The 22629-nt window shown below is 43.2% G+C and overlaps 1 protein-coding gene across 1 annotated transcript in view; it reads right to left on the bottom strand.

Annotated features, from left to right (window-relative positions):
* LOC150087146 (endoplasmic reticulum transmembrane helix translocase) overlaps nucleotides 1-22629 on the bottom strand; it is a 760787-nt gene that overhangs the window by 493744 nt on the left and 244414 nt on the right. The window contains exon 8 of the mRNA XM_090371851.1: nucleotides 18016-18198. Within this exon, the coding sequence (XP_090227977.1) occupies nucleotides 18016-18198 (183 nt within the window). The remainder of the gene's footprint in view (nucleotides 1-18015; nucleotides 18199-22629) is intronic.

Here is a 22629-nt window from a genome sequence, read left to right as displayed (position 1 = left end):
TAAGGAGATGAAAATTCAATTTTCCACCAATACATGGATCCGTGGTCAACTTAACTGGGTTACGGAAGTGTCCCCCACGATAAGGAGGATAGAATATAGCCAGGATAGAATTTTTCTGGGCTGGTCATCCCACAGATTGAGAGATTTTGTACCAGTCCTGAAATGCTACAAATGTCTTGTTTATGGGCACACCTCTGCTAAGTGTTTTAAAAAACGGCCAATTGTGGGCATTGTGCTGAGGCAGGGCATCTCTACAAGGACTGTCCCAACAAAGCCTCACCTCATAAATGCTCAATTTGCAAAGCAATTAACAAACCATACGATCATTCTGTGCGGAATGGAGTGTGCCTTGTATATAGAAGAGCAGCAGATATAGTACGCAATAAGACTAACTATGAAAAATAGATTGCTCAACCCCCTCTCTCCCAGACTTCGTATAGCCCAGATCAATGGCCAAAAATCCATCTCAGTGGCAACACAGCTTCACCCTCTAACGGACAAGTTGAATCTAGATATTCTTCTCCTTCAGGAACCCTACTGCATAAGTGGAAGGGTCTCTGGTTACCCCTTGGCTTTCAGGAAAATCCAGACGAGAAACCAATTGTGCCTCGATGCTATTATCGTCCGCAATTCAGACCTAGTAGTAACACAGATAGAATCACTTTGAACTCTCCACCTAGCTGGGGCTACAATAGAAGGCAGCTTCAGCTGTATTGCGGTCTTAACAGCATACTTCCAATTTGGTACTGATATCCTCCTGCACATAGCTCTACTGGAACAAACTCTTGACCTCCTGGAGAACACTATAGCAGCAGCAGATTCGAATGCCCAGTCAACACAATGGTTCAACATCTCTACCGACACAAGGGGAGACACGTTAGATGAATTCATTGCCTCACGTGGCATTGAAATCATCAACAGACCTGGACAACCAACCACCTACTCTTCGGGAACTGGAGAGTCTAACCTGGACATCACAGTGACTACTTCTCTTCGCAATAGACTCTTTCAATGGCAGGTGCATGACACGGCCACTACTAGCGACCATCGCCTCATCACCTACACTGCCACCAATTCTGCCATCCCTCGTCAAATGTCTATCCAAGATATTGCAAGATTATCTACTAAAACAGTGAACTGGGACTGGTTTGACAATGTAATTCAAGATGTTCTTCAGGACCCAGCTAGCAACTCCTACCAATCAATGAAACAATGTGCAGAAAACAGACTTTGTGCAATCTGATTCCCAAAGCTTCCGAGGCTTCATTGAAAAAAATGTTCCAGGAGCCCAAGATCTGTACCATGTTGTTGTTATTTGGTTTTTAGGAGCATTAGCAACTAAGGCCATATTGCTCAGGTGCGGTGGTCATTCCCTGACTTTTCCGCATGCTCCGTATTTGGTGGTGACGGGCTCGAACCCCGGTCTAATCAAGAAGCGTGTGCTACCACTGCTGCTCCTTCCCACCTGGCTACGGAGGCGCCTATCTGTACCATGGTGGTCACAGGAACTCACTAACCTGCACAATTCTCTGAAGCATGCTCACAAAGAGAACGCAAGCGAAGGACTGAACCTGCTCACATCGTAGAACAGTATAGAGACCGATTCAAAGCAGCCCACCGTGAATATACTAACAAAATTTACCGTGTCAAGCAGAGTTCCTGGCATTCCCTTGTCGAGAGTGAGGGGAACCGGAATCTGTGGGGTTTAGTCCACAAACTCGTGAGGAATAAGCTGGGATCCATGGATGTCATAAACTCTGTCTGCTCTGATGACTCATTTGAGACTACACACTGGGAAGATACAATCAAATGGATTCTGGATGAACTAATACAAATTTGTATATCAGGATGACACCAACTCTGACACTGACATCCACAGAAGACTGCAGCACAAAATTCCAGCTTCTAGCCAGACATTATGGAGGAACCATTCACAGAGGAGGAAGTCGATGCAGCAATTAAAAAAAATCAAAACAGGTAAAGCTCCTGGTCTGGATTTTATTGAAGGTGAGACTGTGCAACGTCTCTGGGCCATAGCTCCAATGATACTTCTTCAACTCTTCAACACCTGTCTGAGTGAGGGCAACTTTCCATCATGTTGGTAGCATGCTAACCTGAGGCACTTACCTAAGGATCCCACAGGTACCTCCAAGGCATAACGCCCGATTGCGCTGCTTCCCATTCTCGGCAAGGTTTTTGAGAGACTGCTGCTCTCCTGCTTCCAACCTCGATATGAAGCCAATGATTTGGCATCCTTGCTTCAATTTGGATTCAAACAAGGGTGCTCCACAATTGATGCTCTATCTAAAACCCTCAAAGTGGCAGAATAGTCAGATGCAACTTATGTATTGGCAATCTTCATTGACTTCAAAGGAGCTTTTGACACAGTGTGGTGGCTGGGCATTCTTCAGAGGGCCAGAGTCTCTAACTGTACCTGGAATTTCTACCACTGCCTCAAAAGCTACTTCTCTAACCGCAAGGTCAGCATCAAAACAAAATATCACTGCATCACCCAACATATAACCCGAGGCTGTCCCCAGGGCTCCATCCTGGGGCCAGCTGTCTGGATTATGATACTCGATGACTGGCTCCTGAGGGACCACCCACACAGTGCTCAGCTTTCTTATGCCGATGACATGGTTATCATCGTCGAGGGCCACACCCGTGCCACCACAGAAACCCAGGCTGCAGCCATTCTCTCTGCTCTGTCTATATAGGCCACGGAAAATAAACTCTCAGTCTCCACTAAGCAGAGCAAAACCCTCCTATTGAAAGGCAAACTGGACTCCTCCAGACCTCCTACCGTACGTTTTAATAGACACCCACTGAAAAACTACCGATTGGTGAAGTACCTAGGAGTAATTTTGGACGACTGGAGAACTTTCATCCCTCATATCCAAGCTATCAAAGAAAAGATAAAAAATTACATCACTCTGTTAGCACGCTTTACCCACAAGGACTGGGGTCTTAAAGGACCAACTCAACGCCTTCTATATTCAGCAGTATTCATACCAATTGTCACATATGGAGCTGCAGTACGGTACCACCGAATGACTATAGTGCATGCACAATGTAAAATTCAGCAAATTCAACGACTTCTGCTACTACAAATGACCCGTGCATGTAGAACGACATCAATTGCCGCCCTACAGGTACTAACAGGCTGCCTCCCCTTGGACCTCCACAGGTTATCTCACGCTATTAAGAAGAATAAGGAAGCAGAATTCCTCGCTATTCAAACCCGTAGTGATACTGATATCAAACAGGAACATAAACGTGTGTGGCTAGAATTGATAAACCTAGGGCAAACCCATTGGAATAACTCCACAACAGGCAAAACTACTAAACTTTTCCTCCCTGGGATAACCTACATCAACAAACAACGTTCCACTTGGTTCTTCCCTGTCTATGCTTCCTTCCTATCTAGAAGGGGTCTCTTGAAAGAGACCCCTTCTAGAGTTCGGCCTAGTCGAGGATACCCTCTGTACCTGCGGAGAATCTGAAGACTGGGACCATGTGATGCACTCATGCAACGTATACTTAGACCTAAGAACCCAACTACTCCTAGACCTCCACACTACATCACTTGGGTCAGAAACCAAGCTATTGGAATCTAACGATGCCTTCCATGCACTGACCAGTTATTGTTGTTGTTGTATTTGGGTTTTCTGGCACAAGGGCCTCTTGGGCCATATTGTGCCTGTTCGATATTTGCTTATCACTAATTTCTCATGTTATTGTGATCATAGGCTATTATAAAGATTTATCTGTTTCAAATAAGTAAACAGTTCCTCCAAATTTGCATCATTGCCAAGAATCTGCAATAAGGTAATCGGTTCCTTCAAATGGGATAGGGATATAAAGGTTGATTTTCTGGTAGTTGAAAGTTGGGGACATTCAATGAGAATATGATATATTGTCAACTGAGACTGGCACAACAAACACTGAGGAGGGTTCTCTCCCATAAGCAAATACAGATGAGTTGGATGTGAATGTCCAATGCGGAGCCTCTTCTTGTCGCCTGCTTTTCCTGATACTAGATGTCCACAATTTCGGCTCTTTTTTTATCTGCAGCAGTTTATTATTTATTTGAGCTTTCCAGAGGTCAGACCATTGTTTCCTACATGATGTTTCAATGATGGATTTGTAGTCGATGTAGGGCACTGTTTCTTGCCTGGAAGTGCTTGAGTCAGGGTGTTTAGCGGCGGCGTCCGCTTGTTCATTACCTGGAATGCCTGCATGACCGGGTATCCAGCAGAAGGTAACCTTCTGGTTGGCTTTTTGACAGTAAAATAACTTGGACCGTATCTCTTTAAGAATCGGATGTGAGGGCGACATGGTAGTTTGAATGGCAGTGATTGCGCTTAAGGAGTCTGTGTATATCAGGGATTGCTTTATACAGCTGTTGTGTATTCTATCTAGAGCTAGTTTAATTGCAAATAATTCTGCAGTATAGATAGTGCATTCCATAGGAAGAGACACAGCAACTGAGAAGGCAGAAGAAACTGCTGCAGCACCAACGGCTGCATCTCTTTTGGAGCCATCAGTATAGATAGGTACTTTATCTGAATTTTCCAACAAATGAGTTTTGTGGAGCTGTTGATAGTTCATATTTGCCAGAGAGAATTTTCCCCATCTTGAAAAGAAATTGTCGCAGAGAGGTGAGAATTCAGTCCAGGGAGTTTCAGGAGTAGCAAGGTCTTGGAATATGTTGTGAAATTTAAGATCCCAACTGATCGTGAGTTCTTGCAGTCGAATCCCTGCGGGGCGGTTTTCATTAGGCTTATTGTGATATAATTCAGCATATTGAGGATCAAACAGGTACTGCCAGCTAGGGTGGAATGGCATGCTTTTAATTTTTGCTGCATACTTACACAATAAGGATTTTCTCCTGAGATGCAAAGGGGGTTCATTTGCCTCAATATACAGGCTGTGGACCGGAGATGTTCTGAAGGCTTCCACAGCTATCCTAAGAGCACTATGCTGTATGGTGTTCAGACGTAATAGTGAACTTTTCCTAGCGGAGTCATAGACAGGTGATCCATAATCTAATCGTGATCTTATTAAAGCTCTATACAGATGAAGGAGAGAGCTTCTGTCAGCACCCCAGGACTTAGCAGAGACTGCTCTCAGGATGTTCAGTTTTTTAAGACATGTAGTTCGAAGGAAAGCAATATGGGAAGCAAAATTAAGTTTGTTATCTAAATATAACCCCAACAGACGGAAACTGTTGCACTGACCAGTTATGCCAACAAGGTCTTTCGTCATCGCTGGCATCACCTGCAACTCCCTAAAACTACTCCTGAATAACCTCCTCCACACAGCAACTGACACCCAGCACAGGAAACTTCCAGTCGTGAAACTGCAAATTTCTGCCAGCCCTGTAGACGCCGCTCCATGATTCTCCGTTGTGACGATTCCGGACTCTTTAATTTGAACTTTACCTGTTCTCTTCTCCCTACCCACATTTGGACATGTGTTTTTGTAAGGGGCGACTCCTAGAACGTTAGTTCAACTCCACCTCGTATCTCTGTGAAGAGCAGTATCACTACAAATGGGCCAGATATGTGTGTGACGTTTGTGTGTATCATGTGTGTGTGTTCTGTTATTATGTTCTGGCCTCTTGGCTACCCTGAAGCATCAATCATCTGGACAGATGATTCTGGGTACTCGTCCACACCACCGGAAGGTGGGTCAGTCCCAGCAAAACACATACTGTCTCAATACGAGACTCTGACCTACCTGATGTTGCCAAAAGGTGGGCCAGATTCCTCTGGAGGCCCACTCCAGAGGAGAGAGAAAAAAAAAATTAATTTTCCAGTGGTGAATAAAAAAAAAAAAAAGTGATATCACTGTAAAATGCAAAACAACAAAAAAATAAATAATAAATAAATTTAAAAAAAAACAACAATGTGACAGCAACCCTGAAGAATGAAATAAGAGAGGAGAAAAAAAAACAAAAAAACCATGTGACAGCCACACTGAAGAACACGAAGAGAAAAGAAGAGATGGGAAGGAAAAAAAAAAAAGTGATATTACTGTAGAATGCGAAGAGAAAAGAAGAGATGGGAAGAAATAAAAAAAAGAGAGCGAGATAGTGTTTTCCATCCTGCACACAGGCCGCAAAAACAAGCTCTACAGCCCATGTAGCAGGAGGGGGGGGGGGAATACAGAGTTGGTTTCAGTTCACTGCTGGGTCATCAATGTTGGCCACTGGGGGCCTGTTAATCCTTCGTATGCGCTTAAAGACTCCAGCTGAGTAGGTTTGCAGTGCAGGGAGATTGCTGGGGTTCTATAGGAACTCTAGATGCTCGTCAGAGATCTGTGTACAGCTGACAAGGTGGTGTCTCAGATCCACGTACATAATGCACTCAAATAGTATGTGCCACCAGTTCTCTTTGGCTCCACAATAGCAGAGATCTGTTGGATGGAGACCCAGATGGTGTAATTTTTCATTCATGGATCCGTGTCTGGTAATTAGGTATGACGTTTCTAGTGAAGAGGTAAACCAAGACTGTACAGATTTAGTACCAGCGTAGGTTACATCAGGTAGGAATCTTCTTGTGACAATGCCCAGTGTTGAGTTATTCCATCGAGTTTGTTGAAGAGCTCGTTGTAGCAACGGGTCATCTCAGCCTTGGGGTCAGCATCCAGGTTAACCTCAATGTCGAGGATCCTTGTTGGGATATTTCTCGTAATTCGGAAGCACAACCCTCGGAAGATGACATATAGATCGAGCAGAAGCACTACCGCGATGACCTGAATGGCAGGAGTGGAGACCGTTCTACACACTCGGCAGAATGCCATTAACATTGACCTCTGGATGGCTCCAAGCTTGTCTCACATCTTTACAAGAGTTACCCGATGGAACCAGGCTCCGGCTCCATAGGTCACAATTGATAAAAATACTGAGTTGTAATACAACTGCATAGACCTTTTGGAGAGTCCCCAATCACTTTTAGAGATGCTTATGATGGTTCCTGAGAATCTCTTAACTTTGTTTCTTAGATGAACAAGATGTGGGAGAAAGCTGAGTTTGTGGTCAATAATCACCCCAAGTACTTTGGTTTCGGTGACGATTGGCAGTTGAGCATTAAATATCTTTACCTGCGGTGGGTGCTTGAGATCCAGTCTATTCTTGAATAGCATCATTTTGGTTTTTGTTGGGTTGATATGCAACTTATTAAGTGTGGCCCAAGTTGAGAAACTGCTGAGGACCTGGTTTCATTTTCTTCGATGGCCTTCCGTGAATCCCCTGACACCACCACTGTGAGATCATCAGCGAAGGCTACAATTTTTGCATTCCTGAAGGTGCGGGAGGGCTAGTTTTGGAGGACTATATTCCAAATGAGGGGTTCCAGGACTGATCCTTGTGGGCAACCTCGATTTACTGATCTGGTGATTTGCTGGAATTTTGACTTGAGAATAACTGCTCGGTCAGAAAAATAATTCTGGAAGAGGTTGTATAATTGCCAGGGGCAAGTGGCAGTTTGAAGGCGTGTCGAAGGTTCTTTACCTGCGGTGGGTGCTTGAGATCCAGTCTATTCTTGAATAGCATCATTTTGGTTTTTGTTGGGTTGATATGCAACTTATTAAGTGTGGCCCAAGTTGAGAAACTGCTGAGGACCTGGTTTCATTTTCTTCGATGGCCTTCCGTGAATCCCCTGACACCACCACTGTGAGATCATCAGCGAAGGCTACAAAGTGTCGAAGGCTCCCTCGAAGTCTATGAAGATGGCCAATTCGAATTTTTCTTCAGAACTCTCAATATGTAAGACCAAATCGAAAAGAGCTTCTTCACACGACCTTCCACGGGTGAAGCCATACTGTCATAGTGAGACCAAATCATGCATTCGTAGCAGGGAGACAACCCTGAGTCACTCAAGGACCTTACCAAGGTTAGCCAGCAGGGCAATAAGTCGGAAGCTATGGGGATCTGTTGGTAGTTTGTGAGGCTTCTTGATGAGGCAAAGGAGGGCTAACTTCCATTCTTCTGGGAAGCATCCTTCATCCAAGCATTTATTGAAGAGAAGGAGTAGATGGTGCGGCCGCAGTTTGAAAGCGGATAATGAAGATGTATTCTATTAGGTCAAGGCCCAGACACTTTATGACATTAATGTTTTTAAGGACTGCTCCCAGTTCTTCTAGTGTGAATGGGCCGGCTTGCTCTTTTGCTATATAATTGATGTTGGTAGCTCTAAGTGCTAAATGTTCTGGGTGATCCTCAGAGATGTCATCAGGTGGAAACAGTTTGTCTAGAATAAGGTTGGCAGAATCTTGCCAACACTTAGTTTCCTGAGCATCTACTGAAATAGTGTTGAATATTTCCGGGGAGAAGGTTTTCTCTCTCAAGATCTTATATGCCAGGCCCCATGGATTTGTACGGTTGGTTTCTTTTACGAAATTTGCCCAAGTTTCTCTCTTTCTGGCTGCAATTGCCTTGGTATACTCATTTTTTTGGCAATATAATCCTTATGAAGGCATTCGACATCAGGAGCTGGCCAAATCACGGTGTTGCTGGTAGTTCCTACGTGCAGTGTGGACTGACTTGCGAAGGATGGTAAGTTCTCGGGTCTTGATGGTGTTCTGTCCATTGCTGGGCAGAACACCTTCCTTGAAGATATGAGGCTCTGAGTATGGAGTGCTGGATAAAGGTGGTCAAGTCGTCTGCATTTAGCGAATCCATCCGTGATGGGTCTGTATTTAGAAAGTCCAGTTCTATGGAGTTGTCGTATGCTTCCCAATTGACGTTTCTCAAAGAGAATCTGATGAAGTCAGTTGCCCTTGCTCTCTTATTGTTTTTGGTGGAATCAAGTCAAGATGGAACAGTATGGCTCTATAGTCGCTAACAGTCAGATCCGGAGTTACCTCCCAGCAGCTAACTGACTGACATAGGTCCTTTGTAGAGAGTGTTAAGTCAATATTAGATTTGGCAGTGGAGCTAGAGTAGGTAGTGAACTGGCTAGACTGTTTATGGATAATAAGATTTTGGCTGAGAACGAAGTTCTCAAGAAGCTGGCCACGACCATCGGCAACCGCACTGTGCCAGAAGGGGGATTTTGCATTCAAGTCAGATACAACCAGGAGTTGTTTGGAGCTAATAAAATTCAGGGCGAATTCCCAAAAGTTTAGTGTTTCCTTGATGTTACATGAGGGTGGGCTGTAGAGTGACATCAGACAGAATGATTGATCTGTATATGTAATCTGAATACAGGTGGAGAACTGACTGCAGAGGCCAAGGACATCGAGATCCCTATTTATGACTGCTATACTTGTTTCAGGGTCCACTGGGCCAGGTTGAATGACTCGAGAGTGTATGGAAAATTTTGTTGCGCTCTCCAGTAATTTTAGAGGTTGGATGGGGTTGTATTCTTGCAGCATACAGCTCTTGAATCAGAACAACATCAACTGAATGTTCCTCAGTGGCCTGGCGTATTTCATCCACAACTGTGCAGGACCTTTGCCCATTTATTTGCATCATTCACAGGTATTTAGTTTGAGATATGGGGCTCCTCTTAGGCTTCCAGGAAGAGTGGACAGGACTGTAGTGGGGACACAACCGGTATTTCTTGTTGGTTTAGGCATCAGCAGTCCTTAGTCTTATGAGTTCCAGAGCCCTTTGGTATTCTGGGCATAAAACATCGCAGAGAGAATGGTTATGTATTTGCCTGTTCCTTTCACAATTTACACAAGAGGGCTCTTCATCACGGTGGGGACATTCTGCTTGGACATGCCCACTCCTGGCACAATGCCCGCAGGATGGGGATTTGTGGGAGCAGCATTAGGAGGTATGCCCATAGCCCAGACATAGGAAACACCTTGTGACAATTGAAAATGGACGAAACCTGTGTGCGCTGCAACCAAGGAATAATCTTTCTGTAGAGAGGACGGTTCTATAAATCCGTGGGGAGAAGCTAATTACTTTGTGTTCTGTAGTAGAGCTGGATTTTGATTTTGTTGCAAACCTAAAAGTGGTCTCAGCCTTAACTTCCTCCTAGACGAATCCACGGTCCAGTAGGTTTCTGTGGAACAGATCAAGTAATTCATCATTGGAACTGTGCTTTGGAACATCATACACTACGATTGACAGATTTGAATTTTTAGGAGGAGCTATGACCACTCCTGCATTTGTGAGAGTACCACATGTGGCAATACTCGTTAGATCTTCTTTTGTTGCGATCTCCAGTAGGACTCCTTTGTTCCTAATGGGTCTCAGGGATTTCACTTTTAGATTCTTATAATCAGCCCTTATGCGCTTTGCACCAGATCTTTGATGTCATTGCTAGTCTTGAGCGCCAAGGTATCACTTGCTCTCAACAGTAGTAGATGCTGTGGCTTCTTCTCTGGGTAGTGCACATGGAGAGTTTGTATCATGCCATGGGCAAGGGACTCCCGTCCTGACTTCACAGCAGCAGCATAGGAAGTGACACCCGAGCAGGCCCAGGGGGGGCACGGAGTCTCAATATAGTCAGGGTCAGCATTAGTACAATTTTGGGACCTGTCAATAGCATCAATGACCTTTTCCAGGACTACAGTTTTGGACCGAAGTTCTTCATTCATAGCTTTGAGCCTCTCATTGTTCAATGAGGAGCTCAGTTGTAATTGACTCAAGGGTGGACCACAACTCCTGCACATGGTTACCTGCACTTCTGGTGAAGTGACTGAAGTCGTGGTTTAAGAATACGATCAACTGCCTACGAAGTCAAGAGATTGTTTGGCGAAGGGTAGCTGGCTCTGAAGTGGGTCCACCTTCTGGGACACTAGGTGGAGGAGGTATCTCCTGTCTAGGAGAGGATTTTAACCCAGCTGCAATAGCATTGGCAAGGGCTGTCGGTGTGATAGCTTGGGCAATGCTTTTAACCTCTATATGGGTGGAGGCCATTGCCCCAGTAGTAGGAGCAGCATCAGTGGGTTCAGTAACACGGCTTTCATCTGGGGCCAATGCCAGTGGTTGCCCCTCATCTTGGGTCACTAACTCTGAGCAGAGGAGAGCAGCCCATACCTCCATAGTCTCCTTAGTTTTCTTGTTGGCCTTCTTTTTCTTTTCTTTTTTCATTGAGAGATATCTGTTCTTGAGCTGGGTCTTTGGTGGGGTACTAGTTGGAGGGGGATTCTCCGGAATTGTTTCGGGCTCCTCCTCACTAGCAGAACTGGAACTTTCCTTCCCACTCATGTCAGGTGAGGGAGTGCAGGATGAAAAGCAAAGCACAAGTGTAGCGATGAAATGCAGGGAGGCTCCTTCTGGTGATCATGCCTCCCAGTAACGAAGACGCCAGTCAAACAACACACTACTCACACAACCCACACTGATTGGCTTTGCAATGTTAACAGAGTACTTAACGCGGATTTATGGGAAACCACAGGAACCGTATAACATTAACACTATGTCCATTATATCATCAAAAGTTCAAGAACTAATCTCTATGATAGTTAAATCAAATTAACCAAAATGTGAAAATGTAATTTGCTTTTATTCATTTTTTGATTTAGAAGGGATATTATTCAAATCTTGACCAAGATGGAGTTCGTTCTTTTTTTTTTTTTTTTATCGTATGATGTGAGCAATACATGAAGGAACCAGTTTTTTCCTGCTTCCTTCGTGTATCATGGCCGTGAGATCCAACAGGATAGTGCGGCACCATCGTGATATTCAAGCCCGAGGTGGGATTCGAATCCACGACCCTTGGGTTTCCAGGCAGGCACTTTACCCACCCAGCTAGCCCAATCAGCTTCATTATATTGAACACCCATATCGGGAATTAAAAAGCCCTCGCCGAGCTAGAGGCCTACCAAGAAACACAAATGCAACAGTGTTCCTATTCTTTCTATGCTGACACATGCTGAGGATCCCAAAACCAGATGCAAGCACAGAGTACCTGATCCTAAGAAGAAAACTCTCATAAAACAACTTCACCTGGTCATCTTGAGACCTACTGACTGAGAGGCCCCTGCAGACAAGTGAAGAAGTCAAACAAACCGTTATTACTAACCTCACAAAAGATCTACAAAAGACCAGAACTAAGTCCATCTGAAAGGCCCAAAACGTTGGGGTTGTGACAGAAACAGAGACCAGCCAAGAAGCAAGTGAAATAATTAACAATCCAACAATTCTTAATCTAGGGCTTACAGCAGAGCTACCAAAGAATTAAGAACCATCCATCATTGTTTTTGATGTGTGAAGAGGATAAAGACTATCCTCTTCACACATCATCATCAGAGGATAAATACTCAAGTTAGAGAAGAACTGTATGGCCACAGCCTCCAAAGATACTTGCCAGACACTGCTCCAGATAAGTTGGTTACCCCAAAGTACCACACATAATCCAGAAATGGAAGTAATGTCAACTGAGTAATTGAAATCACATCCATTTCCTGGAACACAATCATGAAACAGGATAGAGCCTACATAAAATGGGGCAATCATCACTTTAAGGAACACGTGGCTGCCCCAAAGTGTTTCAAATGTTGCCGATTTGGATACACAACTCATAGATGCACCCAGGCTGTTGCCACAGGTGGCCACCGAACTGAAAAGGGCCACGAATACAACTCTTTCTCAAACAAGGAAACAGAGTCTGTCTGTCTGTCTGTCTGTGCAAACTGCAACACCCAAAAAAAGTCACACAATCGTTCACTCAGGGACAACGAATGCCCAATTTAAATAAAAGCTAAGAGTTTGCACCAGACCTGGATCGATTATGGAAAAACAGCCTAAACAATTTAATACAGATATCATAAAGTAACTACAAATAAATGCATAGCTGGCTAAATCAGTGACAGACTATATTAGGATAAAGGCCAATGAAGGAAGTATTGACATTCTAATCTTGCAAGAGCCTTATACCCATTCCAAGCAAATCAGAGGCTACCCCCCCGACATAAAAGATCATCCATATCAAAGAGGAAATACTATGGGCAACAATTGCAGTGAGGAACCCCCTCACAGTAACAAAAATCCCTAACTTGTGCACAGCCTGGGCTGCATGCACCCATATCATTAGCTCCCTTTGACCCTTCTATGTCAGCCTTATACTGCAGGCTGGATGATGATATCATAATCTACATAAGGTACCTGGATACCGTCCTTGCAAGCTACCCAATGAAAAGATCATTATAGGAGCTGATGTAATTTCCGTTCACCTGCTTGGTTTAGCAGAACTGCTGACTGGTGAGGATGCAGGAATGGCCATCAATGTGCAAATCGCAGTTCTCAACAGGCCCAATAACCTCCCCACTTTTGTAACACCTTTGGAAGCGCATTATAGATGTTACCTGGCTACTAGGACAATGGGAAACAACACCTTGGCCAGGATGGTCCAGAATTCCTGGACCACTTTCATATCATAGGGCCATCACATTCCATATGGCAAGATCCTCCAATAGAATCCTCACCTTCAGGGTCTTGCTAAACAGATCTCCAACAATTCTTAATCTAGGGCTTACAGCAGAGCCACCGAAGAAGAAAGGACCACCCATCATCGTTTTTAATGTGTGAAAAGGATAAAGATCTAATCCCGACTCAAGAGAAGAACTGTATGGAAATTGGGACCTCTCCAGGGAAAAGTTCCAAACCTTGGTTCAACAACTCAGCTCTGAAGACTTATCAAGTTGACCTAGACTTGCACCAGAAAAGTTACTTCTGCTATCACAATAGCTTGTAAGCCAGCATATCAAGAAAGAATCCTGCCTCGGGTGGGATCCCTTGGTGGGGTCTGGAGCTCCAACATGTATGAAGGGAAGTTAACTCCCGAAGGAAATCCTTTCAACATGCCAGGAGATCGTGACCCGCTGCAGAAGTGGAACACCTCAGGAAAATATACAGGGAAATAAACCTATATACACATCTGCAAGAAGACACAAAAAGAAGGCACTACCAACAACCTCCTGGTAAAGCCCCATGGACAATATATTGAACTCTAACCACCCATTTATCCATACACCCCAAGAACAACAACTCAGCCAACTTATACCCATTCCAAGCAAGTCAGAGGCTACCCCCCCCAACATAAAAGATCATCCACATCAAAGAGGAAATACTATGGGCAACAATTGCAGTGAGGAACCCCCTCACAGTAACAAAAATCCCTAACTTGTGCACAGCCCGGGCTGCATGCGCAAGTTAGGTGCACAAGATAATGATGATTATTACTCAGAGCAAATAGAACCTCCCTTCTCACTGAAGAACTACATGCAGCTGCTTGCAGACTTCGGGACACAAAATGCCAAGGACAAGTTCTGCTCAAACCAGAAATACTTAAGAAAACCATGGAGCACAATCCTGACCTTATACTGAACCTCTTCAACCACTGTCTCCAGAATGGAAGTCTCCCTACTGACCGGAAGATAGCAAACTTGCACCAAATCCTGAAGAACCCTACAAAACCTCCAGAATCCCTCACTCCTACCGACCCATTGCCTTGTTATCAGTCCTGAGCAAGCTTCTTGAATATCTCATCTGCAACAGATTTGCAGAAGCCCAAAACAACTCAGCAAACTGTAGTTCAGTCAACTAGTTGGCTTCAAACAGGGATGCTCCATGGATGATGCTCTGCAAAATCTCATCACAGCTGCTATATACACTACCAGGAAATATTTTCTTGTGGTTTTCATTGACTTCACTGAGGTGTTCGACTCACTTTGGTGGCCGAGCGTCCTCAGTTGCCGATGTAAGAGCAATCTATCTGGCAATCTCTACAGAACCATCCAATGCTACCTCACTGGCCGGAGCAGCATTGTAAATGTCACATACCATAGAGTCACTTGCCTGATCGACAGGGGGCTGTCCCCAAGACTCTGCACTGGCCACTCCTGTGAAACTTTGTATTCGACGAATTCCTTAATATGGAATTCAGAAACAGACAATCTGTTTCTGGCCATGGCTTCCACAGCTCAGTGTGAGACCCAAACAAACAGGGCACTACTACTCCTGCAGGAATGGGCTAACCTCCATAACCCCAGGATTTCCCCAACTAAGACAAGTTCCATTCTCCTAAAAGGAACACGCAATCTGAGAAGACCCCCACAGATCAAGGTTTATGGACCCACGATCAGGCTGGCCTCAGAGATAAAATACCTTGGTATATGCTGGACTCCGGTCTCATCATTCTACCACATCTGAAATATCTGTAATCTAAAATTAGAAACTACACCACCTTAGTAACCAGAGTTAGGCACAGGAATTGAAGCCTCAACTGCCATAAACTCTTGCTCTTCTACAGAGTAGTCTTCCTACAAGCAATAAGTTACGCCTCAGGTATTTGGTACCATTAGGAAAAAGCTAGATACAATCCAGAGATCTATCCTACTCACCATCACGTAGGCCTGCTGTACAGCGAGCATACATGCACTGCTCAGTGCTAGTTGGCACCCTCCCGCTGGACCTAGGGCGCCTCCGTAGCCCGGTGGGAAGGAGCAGCAGTGCGTAGCACACGCTTCTTGATTAGACCGGGGTTCGAGCCCGTCACCACCAAATATGGAGGATGCGGAAAGGTCAGGGAATGACCACCGCATATCCCGGAGCAATATGGCCTTAGTTGCTAATGCTCCTAAAAACCAAATAACAACAACAACAACAGCTGGACCTAGAGGTGATCTGATGCAGGATCCTTTGCCATCTATCTAAGGGTACATCAGTCACCTTCATGAACTTAAGCACAGACCTTGCCAACAACCCAAAAGAAAAGAAGAGATGACTCACCTCCCACTTGCAGCAGGTCTGACAGCACAAGATGGAAGAATTCCACCAAAGGGGAAATAACAAATAAATTTGTTCCCTATGTAGACAAGGCCTACCCTAAATCTCCAACATGGTTTTCCCCTGGCCTGCATATAACTCCTTCTGACAGGACATGGCTTCATCAAAGCCAAACTCACATCCTTAGGAATCACACTGAGGATCCATACTGCCATTGTCGGGGCTCTAGAGAGCTGGTCACATCATGCATGACAATCCTCTCTGAAGATCTACAAATGCAAATGATTACAAGACTGACCTTCCTCCCAAAGGACCAGGAACATCATCTCCTGGATAGCAATGAAGAATATAAAGTCTTCCCACACTTTGCCCAAGAGCTATTCAAGAGGATAAGATCCTTTCCTCAAGACCATTAACATCTTCCCAATGATGTGATTAGAAAACTCTTCCAGGAAGGACACAAGTTTAGAAGAACTGAATGTGCATCCTGGAGAACCCATACGGGCTTGTTCTGCCACTAGCCTGCTTGCCAATTGGATCAGGATCAGGATTAGTCAGGATCAGGCAAATTAGCCTGGTCTGCTCTGCTTCCCCATCCCTATAACCAACTCACTTGATGGCCTCTTCTCCATCTTCTTTGGGGATCCAATACTTCTAACTTTCCCCTCCCTTTCAAGAGTGCTTTGCTTCCCACACTACTTTTTTTATTTTATTATTTTTTTATTGTTTTTATTATGGTTTATTTTTATTTTATTTATATTTATTTTTTATTTATTTTTATTATTATTTATTTATTGTTTTTATTATGATTTATTTTTATTTTATTTATATTTATTTTTTATTTATTTTTATTATTATTTATTTTTATTTTATTTATATTTATTTTTTATTTATTTTTATTATTATTTATTTATTTATTTTTATTATTATTTATTTATTTATTTTTATTATTATTCTTTTTAGTTTTATTTATTTTTTTTTTGTTTTCATCCAGAAAGTTCAGGCAACTCTGGCAGAGACTAGCAAGAGAATAATGGGCTGCCTGGCTATCTCCTAGCATTTACAGCAGTACTGTATTTCTTCACAGCGTACATATGGTGCAAATCTGGAAAACAACGGGTGGCACCTGACCCCAACACTAACCACACTGTTTCATGAAAACAAATTTTCTGGTTGTATTTATCTGGCTTCACAAAACAAAGTTCCTCCTTGTGAAATGGATATGAATATTAAAGGAAATTGCTATATTAGTGGAAAATAAAGTGCTAAAAAATTTACATTCACAATAATAGTACTAGATAAAATACATATAGTGTTATCTTCTCGAAAATCACACAACTAAAGATCATATTTACTTATTTCATCCTAAAAACATGAAGATCTACATGAAGAACTGTAAAGTGAGTAATCAAGAAATTGGGTCAAATAATGGAGTTACCTTCATAAATCCAGAGAGATGATTATTCAATGATAACAGAACAAAATGATTCATGCCTCCCCCGGGAAATAATTGGATTTTACTATTTTATTATAATAATTATTAAACCCTATATTAGCACCTGCCAACTTGTTTCTTCAGTGTTTTGTAAGATTCAGCAGCACTACAATATCATTAGAATGTTTACTAAATCAGCCAGTTCATGCATGAGAAATTAACAGCTATTTGATGGGTAATAAATTAAACAACTACTTAAGATAATGAATGGAGAGATACCATCATGAAGGAGTTTTTTTTTTGTTTTTTTTTTAATCCCTTAACATCATTTACACCCTGAAGCAATATCTACCCATGATGTTCTTCTGTGTTTGCAAATGATTAATATATGCTACTATTAATAACAGCATTGCATTTAATGCAATTTAATAGTTTTTTTTTTTTTTTTTTTATTTGGTAGTTGTTGGCGCATCGGCTTCTGTGGCCATATTGCACCTCCCAAGGTTTTTGCAGTACTTTGATCCAAGCCCGATGCGGGAATCGAACCCGCGACCTTTGGGTTGCCGGGTAGGTACTTTACCCACTCGGCTAGCCCGGTCGGCCCAATTTAATAGTGCAATCATATTTTAATGGTTACCAAATTCTGATTTCAATACTTGATTGAGCTTATTTGTATTACTGAAATGTGAGCTGTTTACATTAATGCTAATATCATGAAGAGGTCAGTGCTGCAAACCTATATATTTAAACATCATATAGCACATAGGATTACTAAACAAAATGGAAATAAACTGAAGAGACAATAATATAAATAAAATTCAAAATTAACCTGTTTCTAAGCAATGAATATCTGATAATTCAAGTGTTAGAAAATTTATTTACTTGCCTTTAATCCAAACATATGAAGCAGCAGCAACAGCAAAAATTAACAAAAACAAGATGAAGCAAAATGTTTCTAAATTATTAGCAGTTACTCGGTTAACTCCAAAAAGAATAGTGCGAAGTAGCTTCCCCTGAGATGTGCTGAAACTAGTTCTTAAAACATATGCTATGCATCCATTATCTGTTGCTGTAGAACAAAAAAAGAATAGTTAGCTATAGCAAGAATAAAGAAGGAAAATAGTTTTAAACAAATATATCATATTCTAAAGCATGCATGTATTACAGAAACTTGAATGCTAAGTAATTTAGTATGTTTACTGACTTAAAACTGATATTTATTTTAGGTCACTTAAGTTGTAAATAGCATTACATGGCATAGTGGCATAGATTTAGGGTTAGGTGCCACCTGTGGTTTACCACATTTATGCCGTATGTACTCTGTGATGGAATGCAGAACTACTGCATAAGCCAGGAAAAAAGTGTAGTGTCTGGTTTATGCAGTATTATGTTATGTTCTGTTGTTGTGTCTCTGGCTACTTGGCCACAGGGTCCCTAGTGGAACCCTACGTTGTCCGCCACCACCACTGGGAGATGAGCCAGGCTGCCTTCATACTCTGGCTGATCTCTGCCAGGGTCACCTGAGCTTTCTGGATGGAGACCAAACAAAAAAAAAAAGGGGGAAGATAGAAGTAGTGGAGTCAAAGTAGGCAAAAGAAGGAGGATGAGGAAAGAAGGCAACCTTCAGCAGAAATCACCTTTGGTCTGGCAGCCAAAGGCCAGGGAAAGGAAGACAGTTTGCAGAACAAGGGATGTCTGCAAAGTTGGGTAGGTGCAACGGGAAGTGTCTGAATTTGATATATATCAGTTCAGTGCCATCATTCCAATGTGGAAGATTTCCAGTTAGGTGTTCATTCAGTTCTGATAGTGACTGGTGATGAGAGAAGAGCATGTGCGAGGATAGATCATAGTTTCAGGAACATCTGGTGTGAATGTCTATGTCCTGGGATCAGACGTGGAGAGATGATACCAACGCCTTTTGAAGACTGGTGAGGCACAGCTGCTAAAAGCTAAAAACGCTTCTTTTGATTTTAACAGGTTGCTTTCTGGACCGAGTGTGGTTAAATTTATATCCAGTAACAGCTGATTACGTAAGTCCAGGTAGATGTTACATGAGTGCATTACGTGGTGCCAGTCCTCCAGTTCTCCACAAACACAATGGGCATCGTTTACCAGCCAAAAGTCCTAAAGTCACTTTTTGAATGACCCATGTCCTGTCAGAAAAAAAGGTAGGATGTAAATTAGGGAAGAACCAGCCAAGTCTTTGTTTGTTGAAGTAGGAGACACTAGGTAGAAATAGCTTGGTAGTACTGCCTTTGGTGGAATCATCCCAACGGATTTGCCAGAGGGGAAACAAGTTTCTACCAAGTACGCCAGAGTTCTTGTTTCCAATCTGCATTGACAATAGCTTTCCTCCCCAGGAATTCAGTTTCTTTGTTCTTTCTGATGGCATGTGAAAGCACTGTGAGGGCCGCTTGGAGGTCAAGGGGGATACACGGATACACCTGTTAATACTTGTAGTGCTGCTGTTGGAGTCATTCTACAAGCCCAAGTCATTTTTAATAACATCAACCGTTGTATCTGCAGAATAATGTTCTTAGTGCTGATGATGGACAAACGATGGAACCATACAGCAGTGCGTATGTTACGAACGGTACAAAAACAGCTGAATAAAGAAACTGGAGTGCAGGTCCCTTAAGACCCCAGCTTTGCGGGTGAAGTGAGCAAGCATATTGATATAATTTTTGGCCTTTTCTTTCATGGACTTTAGATGTGGCATGAAAGTTCTGCGATCATTTAGAGTGACAACTAAATATTTGAATGAACATTGATTCTTGAGTGCATGTCCTTTATAACGAATGGTTGGTGGTCTGTTGATGTCAGGACGGCCTTTGACAAGCAAGGGTTCTGCTTTTATCTGTAGAGATTTCCAGCTTATTCTCTTCAGCCCAAACCGACAGGGCATTCAAGACTGTGTTAACTCTGGTCTCAATAGCTGCATGAGTAGGGCCCTCAACAACGATAACCAGGTCATCTGCATATGATAGCTGTGTGGTGTGGGGGAAGTCCTGCAGGAGCCATTCATCCAGAATCATATTCCAAACAGCTGGCCACAGAACAGAGCCCTGCGGGCAGCCTCTGGTGAGTTGGCGGGTGATACTATGAAATTTTGTTTTCATGGTAACTTTTCTGTTATAGAAGTAATCTGTAAGACATTTTAAGATGTTGAGGGAGCAGCCAGATATTCTGTCTCGCTGCAAGATCCCTGGCCACCAGACGGTGTCAAAAGCTCCCTTAAAATCTATAAAAATCGCCAGTACATAACGGGCATCAGAATTATCTGCTAGCTGAGTGGCTTTCAGTAGTGCATCAATAGTCGAGCACCACTGCTTGAAGCCAAACTGGAGTGTAGAGGCGAGTCCTTTTTCATAGACAGACTGAAGATGGATGAGAAGTAACCTCTCAAATACTTTTCCTAATATTGGCAATAGAGCAATTGGACGGTATGCTGTGGCTGCACCAGCGGGACAATTTGGATCCTTGGGTAAAAAGTAGCTTGGTAGTACTGCCTGAGGTTGGCGTGTTTCCAACGTGTAGGAAAGGAGCCTTCATTAAGACACGTGTTGAATAGTTTTACTAAAACATCGGGTGCAACAGACCAAAGGTGCTTAATGGACTCCTCCTCGATGAGTTCCAGTCCGGGAGCTTTTCCATTTTTGATTTTATTTATGGCTAATGCAACCTCCTCTTCTGTGAAGGGTTCTTCTGTGGCCGAAGGCAAGTAGCCCTGATTCTCAGTGATGACGTTTCTGTGTACTTCAGTGTCATGATCAGGATTATCTTCGTAGATTATTCTGTCTAGAATCTTGTTCATTGTCTCTTCCCAGGAAAGCATCTCTGAGGAGCCCTCAGAATGGATAGAATTTATGATATCTGTGGACCCAACTTTGTTCCTTATGAGCTTGTGCACCAAACCCCAAGGGTTTTTATTGCCTTCCATCTCCACTAGGGCACATCAGGAACTTTGTTTGGCATGATAAATTTTGTTTGTGTATTCTCTCCAGATTGCACTGTATCTTTCCTTGTACTGTGCTACTGTTTGCAGTGGGTGTGTTCTTCTTTTTCTTTGTAACTGTTCCCTTGCATGCTGGAGAGAGGAGCGGAGATCTGTTAACTCTTCTGACCACTAGGAAACTGATTTTGGATGTCGGGTACATTTTTTCATTGAGGCACATGATTCTTTATGGAGTAAGTATTGCAGGAAATTAGTTTTCTGGTAGCTATTCAGCTGAATGTTGAAGAGCTTCTCGGATAATGTTCTCAAAGATATCCCATTTGGCAGTTCTAGTGGAGAATCTGATGGTATCATGAACATACATCAAACAAGTAGAGGCACTGTTTTCAATGCTATATGTTATTAGTCGATGATCACTGGTGGTGGCAGTGTCGTGTACTTGCCAGTGCCATAGTCTGTTGAAAAGAGAGGGGGGTTAATAGTGTGATATCCAGATTAGACTTCCCATTTCCCAAGCTGTACGTAGTTGGCTGTCCAGGTAGGTTGGCTATTACAAATCCACGAGAGGCGATGAATTCCTCTAGAAGGTCTTCTCTGGCATCAGTGGTGGCATTATGCCATTGGGTTAATCGAGCATTTGAGTCAGCAGCTATGATAACATCTGCATTTCCAAGGAGGTTAATGGCTTGTTCAAGGCAAGCAATGTGTGGCTGTATCTCGATGCCAAATTGGAAATACGCCATGAGAAATGTGATACAGCCAAAGTTATTATTATTAGCCATATGGTGCAAGGAAGCCTGAGGCTTATGCTGCACCAGCCAAAAAAAAAAAAAAAAAAAAAGAAATTCCCTCGTTATCCTGAAAGAAAGAGAGAGAGAGAGAGACAGAAGTAGAAGGGAATCACCAAGAAAGCGAAGAATGTTGTTGTTATTTGGTTTTTAGGAGCATTAGCAACTAAGGCCATATTGCTCCGGTGCGGTGGTCATTCCCTGACCTTTCCGCATCTTCCGTATTTGGTGGTGACGGGCTCGAACCCCGGTCTAATCAAGAAGCGTGTGCTACGCACTGCTGCTCCTTCCCACCTGGCTACGGAGGCGCCTTAAAGCGAAGAATGATGAAAGAACAAAATTCCTTATCCCGCTTAGGACCCTGGGTTTGCCAAGCCCATACTCACTGGATGTGAGCCCCTGGGATAAAGTTGCCCTAGCCAGATGTGCGGACAGTGATGGCTGCGAGACAGTGCTGCTGCGTAGTTTGAATTTTTCTGTACATCAGGGGATAACCAGAGACCCTGCCACATATGCAATAGGGCTCTTGTAGGAGAAGATCAAAATTTAATTCCTCCATAAGGAGATGGAGCTGAGATGCCACTGAAGTTGATTTTTGTGCGTTTATTTGGCTTGTTTGTTTGTTCGGTAGTGGTTGGCACATCGGCTTCTGTGGCCATAATGCACCTCCCAAGGTTTCTGCAGTACTTTGATCCAAGCCTGAGGCGGGATTCGAACCCGCGACCTTTGGGTTGCTAGACAGGAACTTTACCCACCT

Source organism: Mastigoproctus giganteus, chromosome 4, assembly GCF_048544385.1.
Source record: "Mastigoproctus giganteus isolate SK-2022 chromosome 4, ASM4854438v1, whole genome shotgun sequence".
In the NCBI taxonomy this organism is placed as follows: domain Eukaryota; kingdom Metazoa; phylum Arthropoda; class Arachnida; order Uropygi; family Thelyphonidae; genus Mastigoproctus; species Mastigoproctus giganteus.
The sequence above is the reverse complement of the archived record's forward strand: the minus strand, read 5'-3'. Positions and strand labels throughout refer to the sequence as shown.